This window comes from Sebastes umbrosus, chromosome 16 (genome assembly GCF_015220745.1).
Source record: "Sebastes umbrosus isolate fSebUmb1 chromosome 16, fSebUmb1.pri, whole genome shotgun sequence".
Lineage (NCBI taxonomy): Eukaryota > Metazoa > Chordata > Actinopteri > Perciformes > Sebastidae > Sebastes > Sebastes umbrosus.
This window is the reverse complement of record NC_051284.1, coordinates 26903498-26922615: the sequence shown is the minus strand read 5'-3', so window position 1 is coordinate 26922615 and position 19118 is coordinate 26903498. Positions and strand designations below refer to the sequence as shown.

The window sequence follows — 19118 nt, the reverse complement described above, 5'->3', positions numbered from 1 at the left end:
GGTTTGTTTGTTTGCCCGCGTTGCTTTTGATTGATTATTTGAGGCAGAAATTATTTTCAGTCTTCATTTCATAGATATATAGATATATAGATAGATAGATAGATAGATAGATAGATAGATAGATAGATATATAGATAGATAGATAGATAGATAGATAGATAGATAGATAGATGGATACTTTATTGATCCCGAGGGAAATTCAAGTTTCCAGCATCACAGTTCCATAGTGCAAACATATTAGTAAAAAGGCACAAGTAAGTAGTACAAAGTATATATAAAAGAAAAATATACCAGATATAAAAATACCAGGAGACGTTGAAAACTGTTAAAAATTAATATAGTGCAGGGTAACAACTGAGATACAGGACTATTAAAAATGTGAATATAGTGCAAAAAGTGATATAGTGCTGGATAATAAAATATAGGAGATATAGACACCAGGGGATTAAGAAATGTCAAATATGGAATATAATGCGGGATAAGAACTGAGGTAGAGAGTTTTTTTTAAAAATAGACTAAAGTGGAGAATAAAGCTGTAATGAAATTCAAATTTCAAAATATAGAAGGCCATGTTTAGAGAAAGGAAAGTAATAAACGCAGTCAGAATTTCTTCTTCCCATGCAATTAAATCAGAAAGAATTGTGCAAATCCTCTGGGTTATCATGACCCCCAAGTTCAGAACCAAGGATCTAAATATATCTGATCTGGATGGGAACATCCGTGTGTGGTATCAGTGTGTCTCCCACCAACCCAGCCCTTCTCTCTGGCTGCATCTGCTCCATGCCAAGCTTCCAAATAACTGTGGCTTCTCCAATTGTGATTGTGTATTTTTATAAGTATGTGTTGTAATAGGGAGCATTACTTAGTGGTGTGAATTCAATTACTCAATAGGGAAACCGGTCGACTCGATCCATCTGTTCTTTATTGCTGTAATAAGAGCTCTCGTTGGCCTCTCTCTCCTCTCTGTCAATGGCTCCCTCAGGGTCCCCGAGCAGGAAGCGGTGTCCAGTGTGCTGAAACAAGGTGGTTTGTGTCTGGAGACCCGTGGGACCGACGCCCTCGGCCTGGCAGAGTGCAGGGGCATCGGAGGCATCAGGCCGCAGTCGCAGGTCAGGACCCTACTGGGGACCACTAGGGGGAGATTGTGGGTCGTAAAGTCTGAATTACTGCCAGAAAATGTGCAGGAGTTTGTCCAATGTCAAATGTGAACCATTACATGGATGCCTGGATGGGTACAAAACGTAGTAAAAATGTATTCTGTGATTTCTCTGATAACGTATGGTAACATAAATGCCTTTCCTTTTGGATAATATGATATTTTTATCAACATGTTAATGCCATAATCCATCAGTGTTCCTCCTCTGTAGCCTAAATGAAACCATATCCCTCTGTTGCTAGGTTACAGAGCTGATAAACACGTCATCACACGAGGAACCGCACGCCAAACCTTAATTTAAGTTCAGTCACGTTAGTCAAACATTAGTCACTGTCGAGACGTTCACGTTATATTACTCATGTTGAACTCAGCTGGACGTCACAGCAGGTATTATCCCACCTGTGGCTCAGATTAAAGCAGGCAGGAGGTGATACATAAAGATTCAAGAGTATGTTGCTGACAAGAAAATGTGGTTCAATGTGAGAAAAACTTGGATCAGTTCTTTCTTTTCCAGGAAATAAACGCAGCCAAGTTTGTCAGTTTCAGCCTGTATCTTTAAATCAGGCGGGGTTTCTGATTGATGGCTGTAGAAATCTGTACTCCATTAAAGTTAAATGTCTACAGTTTTAACCTTTTGAGTTAGCAGCATGTAGCTGGAAACTTTTAAACACAAACCTGTTGGATTGCAGTGAATTTAGTAAAGAAACATTAAAGGCACTAATGTTAAATGTAATACTAATTATTAAAGAATAATTTAAACCAGAAGTTCCTCTTGAATCACATGAGCCTGAACATGTCTACTCTGTGTTTTCACTGAGCCACCACAGTCATCAGTTTTTTTTCTGTATTTTGCAGCGATGGGAACTAATAGAGCCGCTGCTCCGGCAGCAGGACCTCTGCCTGGCCATTTCAGCCTTCACAGCAGGGTCAAAGGTCAAGATGGAGACCTGCAATAACAAAGAGCCCAGACAGGTAAGAAGAAATAGTGTTCACCTTTCAAAAAAGAAACAGCACATTTAAGCTGACTGAAGCGGAAAGACAACCACCGGCATGGTGGCGGCCGCGGCTAATGCATGAGCTAATGCAAAACGTGAAGCAGAAAGTAGTAGTAAGATGGAGCTCAGAAATGGAGGATCAACTTGTTTGATTTGTGGCAACAACACAAGTATTTATTTAACGTGTCTCCATGACTCCATCCATCCTTTGTGAATTTTCAGAACAAAGTGCAAAAACTAACATCTCTAGTTCTTCCTGCCCGTCGTCCGCAACATTTGTTTACACTTAAGTCACGTTTGATCGTCAGAGATTTTGTGAGATTTCTGTTTTTCTAGTCGGGACTCTTGTTGTTCATGAATGAATCTGTTAGTGTGTGGTGTTGCTGTTTTGGCCAAATGTTGCTCTCTACAGGAACAAAACTTTTAAATTTAACATAACATGTCGACTCAGCACGATCTTGAGAAGGCACTCCTCTATTTGCTCGAGACTTGATTATTGTAATGTACTGTATGTTGGTCTCAACCAGTCTTCCCTCACGTGCCTCCAACTTGTGCAAAATGCTGCTGCTCGCTTTTTAACTAACACTTCCAGACGTGAACACATTACCCCCCCCGTACTTTACTCACTCCACTGGCTTCCAGTTCGCTTTAGAATCAATTTTAAGCTCTTGATGTTTGTTTTTAAAGCCACTAACGGCCTCGCCCCACCTTATTTGTCTGAGATTTTAACTCTTTGCCAGCATGACACGGCTTTGCGGTCATCTGGTCAGCTTTTTTTAGAAGTCCCGAGGTCGAGGTATAAGCTGTGGGGGGATCGTGCTTTTGCGGTCGCTGCTACTAAACTATGGAACAAGTTACCCCCTGATTTACGCACTGTCACTGACTTAGTACTTTTAGTAAATCTAAGCTCAAGACTTTTTTATTTAGATTGGCTTTAAATACCTAGTAACGCTGTGACATTTTCCCTATGCTTTTTATGTACCTTTTTCAGATTTTATGATATGTTGTGTTTTTATTCCTGTTATTTCCTGATGTTAATGTAAAGCATTTTGGGTACCCTTTGGTTGTTGTAAAGGGCTATTCAAATAAATGTTGATGTTGATGTTGTTATGTGTGAGCTCTCTCACATTTTCAACATCTGTTAAGATTTGGAAAATCTTTTAGTGTAGGCCAGCTTTAAGGGTTAACAAAAGAAAGAGGAATTAGCTTTAATCTTGCACTGCAAGATTAATGCTAATTCACTGCATCTGTCATTTTAACAGCAGGTCTCAGTTCGTCCAAATGGTTATCTCATTTTGGAATGAAGCGCTTCATTTGTCTTTGATGTGCCACTCACAGTGTTGAACTCAGACATGAGAGATTTGGAGATAAGGTGGTGTTTCCAGGACAGATGCAAAGCAGCCCGCCTGCTGCTGATGATGATGATGCCAGGAGGCTGACACCATCTGAGTAGTATTGTTGCAGCCAAAAGGAAGAACTTTTATAGATACAGTAGAACAAGCGCTCCCATAACTTCAGACCCCACCCTGTTCCTTCCTTGCTCTCTCCCCTTTGTGAATGTCGAACACACTCACATCCCATGTGGACCGGCTTTGGCAGCGCGGTTGATTTATGGCATCGCAGAGAGGGAGTTATTAACTCGAACCATGTGTATGAGTGCGCGGGACTCTTGCCAGGCCATCCTCTCATCTCTCTGCAGGCGCATCGCAGTCCTTTGAGAGTTCTTTGGAAATCTGCCCATCAACAAGCAACCCGGTTCTTGCTGTGAGAGACATTTGGCCTCTTTGTCCTGAGTGTTTAATCCCCTAGAAAGGAAAGAAAGTACTTGTGTTTTTGACTTTGCTCTCTGAATGAGTACTGAAGTGATTAACTCTTAAAGCAACACGTGATGGTGGTACCTTTTTAAAAATATGAATACGTATGACATTAAACTAGGGCTGTCAAAGTTAGCGCGATAACGCATAATACGCCACTAATTTCTTTAATGCATTAACGCAACTTGCGATTTTTAGATTGTAGTGGGCACCTAGAGTGAAGATACTGGCATTATATGAAACTAAAAAACATAATGAATCCACTGGTGCCAACCATGTCATACTAGCTTGTCGCAAAGGAGGCTAAATAACGCTCCAAACTTGCGCTAAATTTGGCGAGGGACAACTGGCAAAACCATTTTCAAAGGGGTCCCTTGACCTTTGACCTCAATATATGTGAATCAAAATGGGTTCTATGGGTACCCACGAGTCTCCCCTTTACAGACATGCCCACATGAGTTTGCCATGTTATGATTTGAGCATATTTTTTTATGCTAAATGCAGTACCTGTGAGGGTTTCTGGACAATATTTGTCATTGTTTTGTGTTAATTGATTTCTAATAATAAATACATACATACTCCCATGTTGATAAGAGTATTAAATACTTGACAAATCTTCCTTTAAGGTACACTTTGAACAGATAAAAACTGTGCGATTAATTGTGATTAACTATTATAATCGATCGACAGCCCTGCATTAAACCAAAACTTCAGTTACGTGAACTTCAGTGATGTGAGTTCCTGATCCTGAGCTCTTATTCAGTATTGAATATTTTTCAGTCGATGTCATCCATCATTAATATGACAGAGGCTTTTCCCTGATCACTGCTGAATAAAACAGTCTGGAACAGCTGTTCAACATTTTATTATCTCAGCATTAATGTTTTATTGAAATGTAAAAGTTTTTTTTTTTTATAAATTCTTTATCTAATCCTGAAAGAATTTCATTAGTTTGGGTTTCACTGAGATTATGCCAAAACGCTGATCTAAATGCTGTTTTAGAAGCCTTTCCAATAAGAATAAATATAATGAAATACTTGGAAATGACTTGGCATGAATTAAACATATTTGAAGACACAGATCACAGACACAATCTGCAACGTAATCACAAATATATTGGCTTCTATATCTGCACTCAAAGTCAGTTGAACCTCATGGAAACGGCGGTTCATGTTGCACAAAATAAACACTTTATGTACTTGTCATTGTGAGTAAACTCTGACGTCTTCACTCTGATATTTCATACATGTTTGAACTTGACGACATGCACACACTTGAAGGCACAACACACACACATATAACAGCACATGTTTACAGTATGTGACACACACACACGTATACACATACGCACTCTCCCTCCGCTGGGATTTTAAGATTAACCTCCCATTCACCTCCACACTTTGTAAGCCTCTATATGGCTCTAACTGTTTGATCAGCAAGCTAATAAACAAATCACTCATACCTGGTGATTTATGGACAGCCTGTTTTATGGGTAGTACAGTTTCTCTTTTAACTTCAGTCTCAAGTTTCTAGTCGAACTCGCTGCGGCACTTTTACACAAAGTAACTCAACCCTGGAGAGTCTCTGTTGAAAACAATATCAGATTTAGGGAGAATCAAAGAAATCCAGCCGACTTGTTTCTCAGCGGAAATCATGTTACACTATAAAAACAATCATAACATGATGTGTTTGTAAGCAAGAACTGGAGTTTGAATCCCCCTCTTCAGAGAATCCTGTGAGTGATTTGTAGGAGAGAGTGAAGTGAGGAGTGATTTAATGATGACCATAAATAGATTTTAGGAGAAAGTACAACAATAAAAAAGAAATACAACCTTATTTCTTTCCAGCTAGTGTGATAATAATAATATGAACCTGTGACCTTTTGGTGATAAGCTCACTCCTCTAATCTTTAGCATATTCAGATCCTTTACTTAAAAGTAGGTATACTGCAATATACACTCAGTTGCCAGTTTATTAGGTACACCTAGCTAAAACATTTGTTTCAACGTTATGGTCATTTCGGAGGCTGCAGTTTGTGATGCTGTTCTGAGAAGTGTTTCTAATATTATGCCTAACCCCTTTATATCAATGAGGGTGGAGTAAATAAAAGAAATACTTCTCTGTCTAATACCACAATCTACAATCAACACCACTCTCAAACAGTTTAAACAAAAACTGAACATATGAACCTCCATGTTCTTAATACTAGTACAAGTTGAACGCGGACTAAATGTCACTGTGTGCTGTGCCGTGTACGTGTGACAATAAAAAGTTGATTTACATTTTTACATACCTAATAAATTGGCAACTGAGAGTAAAACTATCCCATTGCAAGTATTAATTAATTAATTTATTAGTTTGCACATAAAAAATACAACTATTATATAAGATATGTATAAACAAATATTCACGTAGAGAATACAGCTAGACCGATAAATAAGCATAGCCGATATATAGCGGCAGATATCAGTTTACTACAGATACTACATGTGTACATAAATACCAAACTGATTTGAGGTAGTTTGGAAACAGTGTCTCCATCAGTTTGTCCACCAGAAAGCACCGACAAGTTGACTTTTCAACTGCAAAATGTCCTGCTTAGTATGCATCTAAACACATGAGCTGATATATCGTTATTGAATTTATTAACCTCTCATATATTGATATCAGTATCTGCTTCAAAAATCTATCATTTGAGCTACAATAGAGACACGCTTACACCTATATAGACTCACATATGTGAATTAAAATTAAAAGTACACAGAAAAATGTACGGCGGCATATTAGGGCCATTGTAAGTAAAAAATTATAATTATAGAGCTGGGGAAGGGGGGTAATATTCGGAAAAAAAACTCAGAATTTTCAAGATTAAAGTGGCAGATTTTCGAGAAAAAAATCCTCACAAATTTGCGAGATTATAAAGTTTAAAATTTACGAGAAAAAAACGAATATTCTCTAAGATTGAAGTGGCAAATTTACTAAAAAACAACAACACTTTTTTCTAGCAAATTTGTGATTTTCTTTCCTTGTAAATTTGCTCCATTAATCTCAGAGAATATTATATATATATAGAATAATATATATGTAATTTATATATTTTTTATCTACAATGGCCCTGATACGCCGTCGTAAAAATGGCCTCTGTGAGTGTTATACTATTGTATATTATTGGATTATTATTACTGATGTTAATGTGTAAGTAGCATTTTACTGTTGTAGTTGGTTGAGGTGGCACTAATTTTAACTATTTTATATTCTATTGGGTAGTTTATAACAGTACATCTTCTTTAAACTCATATTTTTTGCATCTAAAAATCTTAATTTGGAAAGTAAAATTGTTAATAAATGTAGTGGAGTAAAAAGTACATTATGTTTCTCTGAAATGCAGTGGAGTAGAAGTAATAAGGAGTATGAAATGGAAAAGTATTGCAGATTTGTACTTTACTGTACAGTACTTGAATAAACATACTGAGTTGCCTTCCAGCGCTGCTGAACTCAGTAACAAATGGGGCACAGAACATTTTTATCAGTGAAAACAAATTGTTTCTTCGGGCTGCCGTGACTCCAGCTGGCTCTACTATGATTTTTCCACTGCGAGTGCAACAAGTCAATCATTCATGTGATTACTGTAATCCAGGTCTGACTCAGTCCATTACTCACCACTAACATGAACCCGCTGCGCTGGTACACATCATTTATGACCAGAGAATAATACAGACCAGAGAGAAGACGTCCGTGCTTTCTATAAAACAAACTGACAGATGAATTCCATCTTTTTCTTTTCTCTCTCTCTCCGTGTGTGCAGAAGTGGAAGCCTAAAGGCACGGCTCTGCAGCACATGGTCAGCGGCCTCTGCCTGGACAGCCAGACGCCGACAGGCCCTCCGGTCATCACGCAGTGTCGCCCCCAGATGGCGAGCCAGTCCTGGGAGCCGCAGATCATCACCTGAGCCACGGCGGACGGGGACGAGGGGAGAGGAGAGAGGAACGGATTGTGGACCCGACCTGCAGAGGGACTCATGGGGATCACATCTGCACACTGTCTGTCGCCTTGCCGAGGGATGAACGAAGTGAGGACTGTCCTGTTGTGATGTCGACTTCAAGCTCCTGCTCATTGGTGACAAGAGAAAACATTTGAAGGCCTCGTTGAGGTCTTTTCTGTACAGTGCTCCATCCTCCGAGGATGCTGCAGTTCTTCTACGTAATCTAAGCTTTTCACTGACAACTGTCGCACATCTCACTTTTTCATTTCTGTATCTATCCTGGTCGACAATGTGCTTAAAATCAGAGTAGAGAGGATCGCCTCGACACATATGAGTGCATACTGTACTGTAGCTAATGTGTCGAGGTGGACCTGAGCTACTCCGAGTCAAAGCCACTGCTGTCTTGTTGCCTAGTCTTAGGTGGAGGCATGTGTGATGACCAGGGCAGCTTTATGTATAGCCAACTAAAATCTGAGCTTTTTTTTTTTATTATTGCTCAACAGCAGTCTTGACACCACCATGCAAAGCACCGTCAGGAACATTATTTATTGTTTTGCATGGTCGGACCCAAAGAATGTTTTTCTTTTTCTGTCTCTCTACAAAGTTTTATGTAAATATTTGGAGCAGATATGGTTTTTGTGTCAAGTACTATATATGTTGTTTGAAAAATAAAATGTGGTAACAAAGGAATTATTGTTCTAGTTATTTGCAAAAAAAAAGTTGGAATATTGTGCTAGCATGTGATTTTCATTTACATTAATGTCTTTATACAATATCAGCCCGTTCTCATTCCCAGGGCGTCAAATGATGGTCGTCGGCGTTAGATACCAACGCACAAGGCACCTTTTAGCATCGGTATGAGACACATCAGGTTTCCCATGAACTACAATGTAAATCCATCCACGGCAACAGTAGCTAAAATGTGCAACAGGATAGGATATGTTATCTGTCATGGCTTGTACAGTACAAAGAAGCTTTTGACGTAATGGCTTAATTTTGCATTGCAAATATTTACAGTGGTGACTTCTCGAAATGTTCATGTTTTATTGCTGCATTCTTTCTAATTCATCACAAACATGAATGACAGCTAGATAATCAGTGTCCAGACATCTATTTGACCAGTTCCAGTAGTGGAAGGTAACAAAATTTGAACAACGCTCCAAAATTACGCTAAATTTTGGTGAGGAAAAACTGACATGACCATTTTCAAAGGGGTCCCTTGACCTCTGACCTCCAGATATGTGAATGAAAATGGGTTCTATGGTTACCCACGAGTCTCCCCTTTACAGACATGCCCACTTTATGATAATCACATACAGTCTGGGGCAAGTCATAGTCAAGTCAGCACACTGACACACTGACAGCTGTTGTTGCCTGTTGGGCTGCAGTTTGCCATGTTATGATTTGAGCATATTTGTTATGCTAAATGCAGTACTTGTGAGGGTTTCTGGACAATATTTGTCATTGTTTTGTGTTGTTAATTGATTTCCAATAATAAATATATACATACATTTGCATAAAGCAGCATATTTGTCCACTCCCATGTTGATAAGAGTATTAAATACTTGACAAATCTCCTTTTATGGTACATTTTGAACAGATAACAAATGTGTGATTAATGTGCAATTAATGGTGATTAAATATTTTAATCAATTGAAAGCCCTAATATTTACACAAGTACTGTACTGCAATATAGAGCTACTTGCACTTTACTTGAGTATTTCCATTTTCTGCCACTTTATACTTCTACTTAACTACATTTCAGAGGGAGATTTTGTACTTTCTACTCCACAACATTCATTTGACAACTTTAGATACTTTGCAGATTCAGATTATTAATACAACATATAATCAAAAAATAAATTCTGATATATTATTATAAGTTAAGCTACCCAGCAGTATATTAAGTAGTTCAAATTAGCTCCACGTTTACCAGCTGCAACATTAAAATGATGCATTACCTAATATAATCCAGTTATATAATATATATTATTCTGACATTTTGCATACTACTTTGAGTACATTTGGTTGCTAATACTTTTGTTCTTCTACTCAAGTAAAAGTTTGAATACAGGACTTTTACTTGTAACAGAGTATTTCTGCACTGTTTTATTGGTACTTCTACTGAAGTAAAGTAATCTGAGTACTTCTTCCAAGTTCAAACATGCCAGATTTCAAATGAGGAACATATGATGAAGAGACAAACTCAATGCAGGTAGGGTTAAAAAAAAAAGGAGTGTAATTAATCACAGTAAATGAAAACACCTGTGTGGGTGCAGCAGTTGTGTTGCTGAAGTTACATGTAGTGACCACAAGGTGGCAGAATATCCTCACAGATATATTAGAGGCTCTCAACATTAACATTTAATGACTCTGACCTTGACAGGTTGATGAATGAAGGCCTGGTTTAAAAAGAAAAGGAGTCATAAAGAAGATTGGATTTATGATAATTAGGAATAAAAGGAGGGTGTCAGTGAAAAGAAGATGGAGACAATGTGAGTGTGTGTTTTAGAGAGAGAGAGAGATAGAGAGAGAGAGAGAGAGATACATTCACGGCTGCAAAGAAATACTCTGGCGTGACATCATCAGCATAACAGGCTTGACAACTTTGTTGGTGTGTTTTTCTTTGTTGGTTTTGCAACCTTCCAGGTCACAAAACATGCCACGCTGCAGATTAGTAGGCTCCACAGCTATGTGAGGAATGTTAGTTAATGCTGATAAACTTGTGGCCTTTTAAAGGGGCCGAGGTTTCATCATCAGGGGAGGAGGAGGAGCGAGGAGGAGGAGAGGAGAGGAGGGGGAGGAGGCATCATGGCAGACAACTGAGAAAAAGGACAAAATGACAATGAATGGGATCAGTTTTTAAATACAGAATAGTGAGTGTGAGTCATTAAAACATGGCCACAGATGAAGATGAGACAAGAATACTTCTTTAGATGAAGTCATGTGAAAACAGGAAGGGAAATTTAGACGATGTGGTTGTATCCAAATGAGCAGCCTTTAAACTGTGTGGTTTCGCTGACTGGACTCCTATTTGCATATCAGATAGAGAATATAATGAAGAATGGATCAGGTGACTGTAAACAGGTACATTTACTCTCTTAAATTTACTTGGGCATTTTACCTCTACTTTAACTTGTAACTGAGTATTTTTACATGTTATTTAATCTAAAACTATTATGTATATAGATCCAGTAGTGGAATGTAACTAAGTACATTTACCCAAGTAAGGAACTTTAGTACGACTTTGTGGTACTTGTTCTTTACTTGAATATTTCCATTTTATGCTAGTTTATACTTCAATTCCATTACATTTCAGAGGGAAATATTGTACTTTTTACACTTAATTTCACAGTTTTAATCACTGTTACTCAGTGCATTTTGATTTTACGTACAAAGATTGACTTACTGTCAACTTACACATAAAAGTAAAGTTGATGCATTGTTATTGTTAAAGATTAAAACTACTACATATCTTTTAATTAAAGGAATACAGTGACATTGGGCCCACTTTCAAAATAGGAGACCAAAGTTATCTTAGTAAGCATCAATGGTGGAATAAGTAATCAGATCTTTCACTTCAGTAAAAGTAGTAATACCACACAGTAGAAATACTCTTGTTACAAGTATACATACAAAAATAGGCTATTAGCATCAAAATATCTTGAAAGTATCAAAAGTAAAAGTATTCATGATGCAGAATTGTTCATTTCAGAATAATGTATATTATATTATTGGATTATAATTAGTGATTCATTAATGTACAAGTATATTCTATGTTCATTATTATTTTTATTATTATTATTATTATTATTATTATTATTATTATTATTGGATATTTTTATTGTTTTTGGATTACTTTGTCTTTAATTGTAAACTTTGAAGCAGCTAAGCTGCATACTGCATATATGAAAATGGTATTGATAAAAGAAAATAATAATGTCTAAGTCTAAGCGTCACTAATGTTGCAGCTGGTAATGTGGGGCAAATTTTAACTACTTTATATACTGCTACTGTGTAGCTTAATCTATAACAATATATCATAATTTATTATTTTGTATTAATAATCTGAATCTTAGTAATTAGTAACCTAAATTGTCTAATAAATGTAGTGGAGTAAAAAGTAGAAAGTAACATTATATTGAAATACTCAACAAAGTAAAAGTACCTCAAAATTGTAATAGGGAGATAGAATAGGATGATGACTGAATTGTACACTGATTTTTTTTAATTGATTATATGTATATGTGGTTTTGTATGTTTATATATTGCATGTGCCTATATGTGTATGTATGTATATATGTATACAGTATATATATGTATATATAAATAGATTCTATTTTGTTTAATTGTTTTTAATTTTTTTTTTTTTTTCTTGTGTATATCCTTTTACTTGTTTATCTATTTTTTTGTATATAATATGTTTTTTTTCTGTATCTATTCTGGCTTATTTTATATTAAAACTAGGTTTGTTAAGTTTCTTTGTACCGAGGATGTTATTATTGGGGACGTTTGTGAATGTTTGTTCTGTTGTTACAAAATGAACAAAAAAACAATAAATATAATATTGAAAAAAAAAAGTACCTCAAAATTGTATTTAAGTAGCCTGCAGTACTTGAATAAATGTAGCCTACATAGCTGCTTCCCATCATTGGCTGTATAGTATTACATCTATATACTATCCAATGTACATGGAGCTAGGACAGAAATAATAACTTCCAGATATATTTTAATAATAATAAAGGAATACAGGAATCCAGTGACATTGGTCCCACTTTTATAATAGATCAACCTCATAGGAAGAACCTTGATAAGTTATTTGAAGTATTTGTCCAATCTAGCAGCTGATGACTCTCCTGGTCTCAGAGATGCAGTGAAAGTCTAGTTCAATACCAGTTTGACACCAGTTTAATATCAGTTTGATACCAGTTTAATATGAGTTAAATACCAGTTTGACACCAGTTTAATACCAGTTTGACACCAGTTTAAAACCAGTTTAATACCAGTTTGATACCAGTTTAACACCAGTTTAATACCAGTTTGATACCAGTTTAACACCAGTTTAATACCAGTTTGACACCAGTTTAATACCAGTTTAATACCAGTTTGATACCAGTTTATTACCAGTTTGACACCAGTTTAAAGGTCCCATATTGTAAAAAGTGAGATTGTCATGTCTTTCATATTATAAAGCAGGTTTAAGTGCTATATAAATACTGTTAAACTATCAAAACGCTCAATATACTGAGAAATACGCACAGCCCGTATTCAGAAATTGTGCGTTTGAAACAAGCCGTTAGGATTTCTGTCCATTTGCGATGTCACAAATCTACAATATTTAGACCATTACCAGGTTTTAAACATAAACATTCTAAATGTGTCCCTGTTTATTTTCTGCTGCAGTGTATGTGAATGACATCAGCTGACCGGAAGTAAACATGGACCCAAACTGTTGCCTAGCAATGCATTTCCATTGCAATTCCGCTGAAATGCACTAAAGCGGAGCGTTTCAGACAGAGGGTAAATACAGGCATATTCAGGCAGACAGTATGGGGAAAATAAAGTTTTTTTTTTAACATTGCAGCATGTAAACATATTCTAGTAGAAACACGAAATACAAGTATGAACCTGAAAATGAGCACGATATGGGACCTTTAATACCAGTTTGATACCAGTTTAATACCAGTTTGACACCAGTTTAATACCAGTTTGACACCAGGTTTGACACCAGTTTAATACCAGTTTGACACCAGGTTTGACACCAGTTTCACCAGGCCTCTCTCTGTTGTCTATCCATCACCTCCAGTCTTGCACGCGCCGGTCCAATGAGGTCTCGCGGAGGCGGTCCGTTGCTAAGGAGGAGGTTTGGTTGAGTCGCTGCTAGCAGCCGTTCAGCCGTTCAGCCATTCAGCGGCGGTGGCTGAAGCGAGAGGACTGATTGGACTGAGACATTCTCCTCACACACTTTCTGTGGAATTTGAATTATTTCGGCACGGCGACGGTTCCGTCTGACTGACGGCGTTAAAGGGGGCATCTTCTGGGTCGCAGCGGTGATCTCAGGTACGGTGTGTTTTAACGTTAGCCTGCTCCGGTCTCCGGTCTCCGCTCGGTAGCTCACCGAGCTAAAGCAGCACTAGCCTCGGATGCGGCAACACACGCAGCTCTGTTAGCTCCACGGCTCCAAGCTGCCTGGAGACGCAACTATAAGGCTTTTATCTTGCTTGTTAACATAACTAGAAAATAGAAAGAGCATAATCTAACATGTGAAGGTGTGTACCATCTTTATAAGGTGTTGGAAATGCTCTGCCTTGTCGCTACCGATGAGCTAAGAGGTTATTAAGCTAGCTAGTTAAGTAGCTAACGATACCTCAACTCACCTGTTAACTTTGAGAAGGTGAACGTTACTCAGCAAAACTCATCATTAAAATGATGCTTAATACCAGTTTCATACCAGTTTGATACTAGTTTACATTACTCAGCAAAACTCATCATTAAAATGATGCTTAATACCAGTTTCATACCAGTTTCATACCAGTTTAATACTAGTTTACATTACTCAGCAAAACTAGGATTAAAATGATGCTTAATACCAGTTTGATACCAGTTCAATACTAGTTTACATTACTCAGCAAAACTAGGACTAAAATTATGCTTAATATCAGTTTGATACCAGTTTGATACCAGTTTGATACCAGTTTAATACTAGTTTACATTACTCAGCAAAACTAGGATTAAAATGATGCTTAATACCAGTTTGATACCAGTTTAATACTAGTTTACATTACTTAGCAAAACTAGGATTAAAATGATGCTTAATACCAGTTTGATACCAGTTTAATACCAGTTTGATACCAGTTTAATACTAGTTTACATTACTCAGCAAAACTATGATTAAAATGATGCTTAATACCAGTTTAATACCAGTTTGATACCAGTTTAATACTAGTTTACATTACTCAGCAAAACTATGATTAAAATGATGCTTAATACCAGTTTGATACCAGTTTAATACTAGTTTACATTACTCAGCAAAACTAGGATTAAAATGATGCTTAATACCAGTTTGATACCAGTATGATACCAGTTTGATACCAGTTTAACACCAGTTTGATACCAGTTTAATACCAGTTTGATACCCCATGATACACATCATGTCATTTTGTCACACGGATCACTTGTGTAATATCATCGTTACTAATGTATTAAAGGCGTGTGTTCATCTGCAGTTAAGTTTAGTGACTTGGTAAGTTTGTAAAAAATGTCTCACAAATTGAAATATATGGTTAAAAAAGACGTATTCAGCCATCAGACAGGTTGAATGCCCTGAAGATATATAAACTGTGACTCACAGCCTTCTCTGGATTTTTGTGAAGTGTGATAATGTGCCCTAGATTCTCTTTATATGGTAATGATATCACAGCTTGTATGGGAGTGTACAGACACCACAAGAGCAAGAGATTTCCATTCTGGTTGTGATCAGATAAACATCAGTGGTCAGATTACCTTCCACATGCAGACTTTTACAAAGATAGCTCTATGATGGATGAATGGATGGTGTAGAGCTACAGCAGCACGCCCATCCTTCTTATTGGACAGTAACCACATTTGTATGCTCTCATTAGCCACAACTGTTGAGTCATTACTGATTTGTTAATGGGGTGGTGATGAGTGTTGTGACTTGGCAGTATGTTAATCATTGGTACATACATGCCACTGTTTTGTTCTTTCCATTGTGAAGAGGCGATCCAAGCTAGAAACAGACTCTTTATAAAACAGATGTGTTATATAGGGCTGCAACTAATGATTATTTTCAATATCGACTAATCTGCTGATTATTTTCTCTTATTGCTTTGGCTGGTAAATATCAGAAAATAGTAGGGCTGCCCCCTCTTAGTCAATTAGTCGACTTATTAGTAATTTCTTCTTAGTCGACTAAGATTTAGGGATGCACCGATCTGACTTTTTCAGTCTCGATAGCGATACCTGGGCTTTGGGTATGGGACAGTACCGAGTACCGATCCAATACCAGTGTTTCATTAATAAGCTGTATGCAGGGTTGGAAATTGGCACCAGCCAAATGCTGGTAAAATATGCAAGTGGCTGCTAGATTTGCTTCACTCATCAGCCAAAAAAACAATGTTAATATATGGAGTGGCTGGTAGACAAAAAAGTTCATTTCAAACACTGTGTACACCTCACTGTGTGGAAGTGACTTGGATCATCCTTTTGTGTGTAAGGCAACATCAGGCTTGACTTAAACATTGCTTTCCTAACATCGTAAAACAAAATTTAACAAATAAATATATAGATAACATTACATATAAATCGTACACCAACAACTTGGCAAAACAGGAATTAAACCGTTTTAATGCAGCAATAAGTTAGTCAAAACGTAAACGGGAATTAAAATTTCAGAATATAATGTGTATATAGTACATAGAATTGAATTTAATAGATCGGCCCCATTGTCATCGTTACCAGATCCCGCTATTTGACTCAGTATCAACCCGATATCCGATCCGGTAATGGTATCGGTGCATCCCTAAGATTTCTAGTGGTGCTGCTGATTTTAATTGATGCTTTTGTGTGAGTCTTTGTGGAGAAACTTTACAGATCTGTCGAATAAATCAACTAATCGATTAGTCGACAAAATCGTATCTCGTGTTAATCAACTAAGAATTTCTTTGGTTGAGGACAACTCTAGGAAAATAGTGAAAAATGCAACCCAATATGAGGTGTTCATATCGCTTGTCAGCAGTCCAAAACTGGAATATATTCAGTTCCTTACCATATATGATAAAGAAAAGCATCTAATCCACACATTTGAGAGCCTCAACCCAGCAAATATTTGGCAGTTTTACTTGTAAAATCACTGAAACGATGAACCAGTTATCAAAATAGTTGCAGATCCGTTTTTGTTGATCTACTACTAGTCGATTAAATGACTGTACAGCTGTATTGTCGCACAGTATTTCTAGTGATGGTACAAGGGGTTTCGAACCATTTGGAAACTATATACTGTACGTCTCCTGGAAGGGAACTTGATGTCTCCTATACAAAGAGATAACAGTGGTTTTTCTCTCCCCCAAATTCTGAAAGTAACTCATGGCTTAACTCATCTCCCAGAAAGAGGGAGGCAAGATTGGCTATCAGCCATCAAACCCACTGTGCAAGTCTGTCAGCTGTTTGAGAGAGGAGGAGAATTCTAGAGCGAGTCTCTATCCGAAGCTTTGTGATTCACTCTGTGGGAGAAAGCAGCGTTACTCTTCTCAAAGGAGAGGCCCTTTTTCTTGGCAGTGAGCTGTACATGTGAATGCTGAGTAGTGATGCAACATGGGTAGATAAACCCGCTGTGCGATGACGACGCAATCAAAGGGCTTCACTTTTGTCCCCTGATAGCAGCGAGATAGTGGAGCTTCTTGCCGCTTATGGTGAAAGCAGAGTGAGCGTCAGTGTCAGCTTAGCTTTCAGTCCGGTGGTAACTGAATTGATATGAGATGACAAGAACGGGAGATATGCCTCTGTGTTTCTGTTCTTCTGTTACCACATCAAACGGTCCGGATCAGGACAATTTGTCTGTCTCCATGATCTCTTGACTGCTCCCCTGTCCTTCTCAGCCCTGTTTTCAGCTTTGTGGCGATGCATTTTCCAGCTGATCCAAGAGACTTTTTAAAGAGTTTATTTAGCTGAAGAAGAAGGAGAATCTTCTCAACACATAAAGGAACATGACATCCTTCAGTTTATCACAAACATTCAAATTCAAAATCACTAAATTTTGACATGCATGGTTTTCACTGGACAGGAAGCGTATGAAAAACTGTAATCTGTAAAGTTATGTTCATCCCAGTTTTTCATAGTCCAAGGTGACGTCTTTAAATGTCTCGTTTTGTCCGTCTAAAACCCAGTTATTCAGTTTAATATGATATAAAACAGGGAAAAGCAGGAAATATCCATATTTGAGAGGCTGAAAACAAAATTTTCTGACATTTTTGTTTATCAAAATAGTTGCCGATTATTTTTCTGTTGTAACGTCATATTCAAGAGAATATGTTCACATTAATGAAACAACAGAGCGAGCGATAATGATAACAAACAAAAAGGAAATTACAAGACAAAAATAAAGAATAAGGAAATAAAAAAAAAAACTGGTCAATCAGTGAGGTACAATGATATTCATAAAGATATCGTTTTTTTTATTTTACAACATTACAATAACAATTTATTTTTGTAAAGTATCTTGTTTAAATATTGAAAGAGATTTTAAGAAACATTTATATATGAAATATTTTGCCAAAATAATTAAATTATCATTAGAATCAGAATATTTTGATCATCATAAATTATCCGATATAGAAAAGCATCCCAAAAGGTCCTAGTTAATCTGCAATAAAAAAAAAAAGATTTTCTGTGGTTTCAATGTCTGAGTCTATAATCTGTAAAGTAACTAAAGCTGTCAGACAAATATAGTGGAAATAAATAAAAAATATTTTGTTTTGTTCTTAAATACAATACTTGAGGAAATGTGCTTAGTTACATTCCACCACTGCCTTTGGGTGCAGGTTTGATACGGGCCATTGAATGTGCTGGCTGATGTTGTCATCCACATCTTGTGCTTTTCGTCAACATCACAGCTCACCAGAAGTGTGGACACACCAAGCATATTTGAAGTGATTTAATAACACGCACATATGTTTGCTTATTCAGTTTGGTTAGTGTAGGAAGGTGAGAATGAGGACACGTGAACTCGGGTGCTCTGTGATGCCTGAAAATCCGGTTCTCGTCCAAATTTGAGAGTGTTTTCGTTCATTAGGAGGGAGAATGTGATCCAAATGTGTGTGTTTTTGATGGCGGTAATGTCAGAGATTAAAACAAAGAATGCAGACGAGTTACACGAACTAGAGTGGGATTTGTTTTGACACTCTCCTCGGCCAAACACTCTAACCTTTTGGGATGATAAGTTACCAAAACACTGCTCAGTAAAAGAGCTGCTTGCAGTCTGCAGGTTTTTACTTGTGCACGGTGTGACTCAAGCTGAATTGTGTACAAAAATGCACCAAAAAGACCTTTTCTGCTCTGGTGATCCCTTCAGGATGTGAGCATCATTAACATCTGGTTCCATGTAGGAATTGGTACCTTTGCATCGTAAGAAAGAAGGCCTGACTGTCTGCACT

At 37.2% G+C, this 19118-nt stretch overlaps 2 protein-coding genes across 2 annotated transcripts in view; both read left to right on the top strand.

Moving 5' to 3' along the window:
- galnt16 (UDP-N-acetyl-alpha-D-galactosamine:polypeptide N-acetylgalactosaminyltransferase 16) overlaps positions 1-8637 on the top strand; it is a 50821-nt gene extending 42184 nt beyond the window's left edge. The window contains exons 13-15 of the mRNA XM_037746868.1: positions 983-1109; positions 2012-2128; positions 7771-8637. Of these exons, the coding sequence (XP_037602796.1) occupies positions 983-1109; positions 2012-2128; positions 7771-7914 (388 nt within the window). The 3' untranslated portion in view covers positions 7915-8637. The remainder of the gene's footprint in view (positions 1-982; positions 1110-2011; positions 2129-7770) is intronic.
- A 5161-nt stretch (positions 8638-13798) lies between these two features.
- Positions 13799-19118, top strand: part of numb (NUMB endocytic adaptor protein) — a 54556-nt gene continuing 49236 nt past the window's right edge. Inside the window, exon 1 of the mRNA XM_037796722.1 lies at positions 13799-14007. The gene's annotated coding sequence lies outside the window, so the exon portion shown is untranslated. The remainder of the gene's footprint in view (positions 14008-19118) is intronic.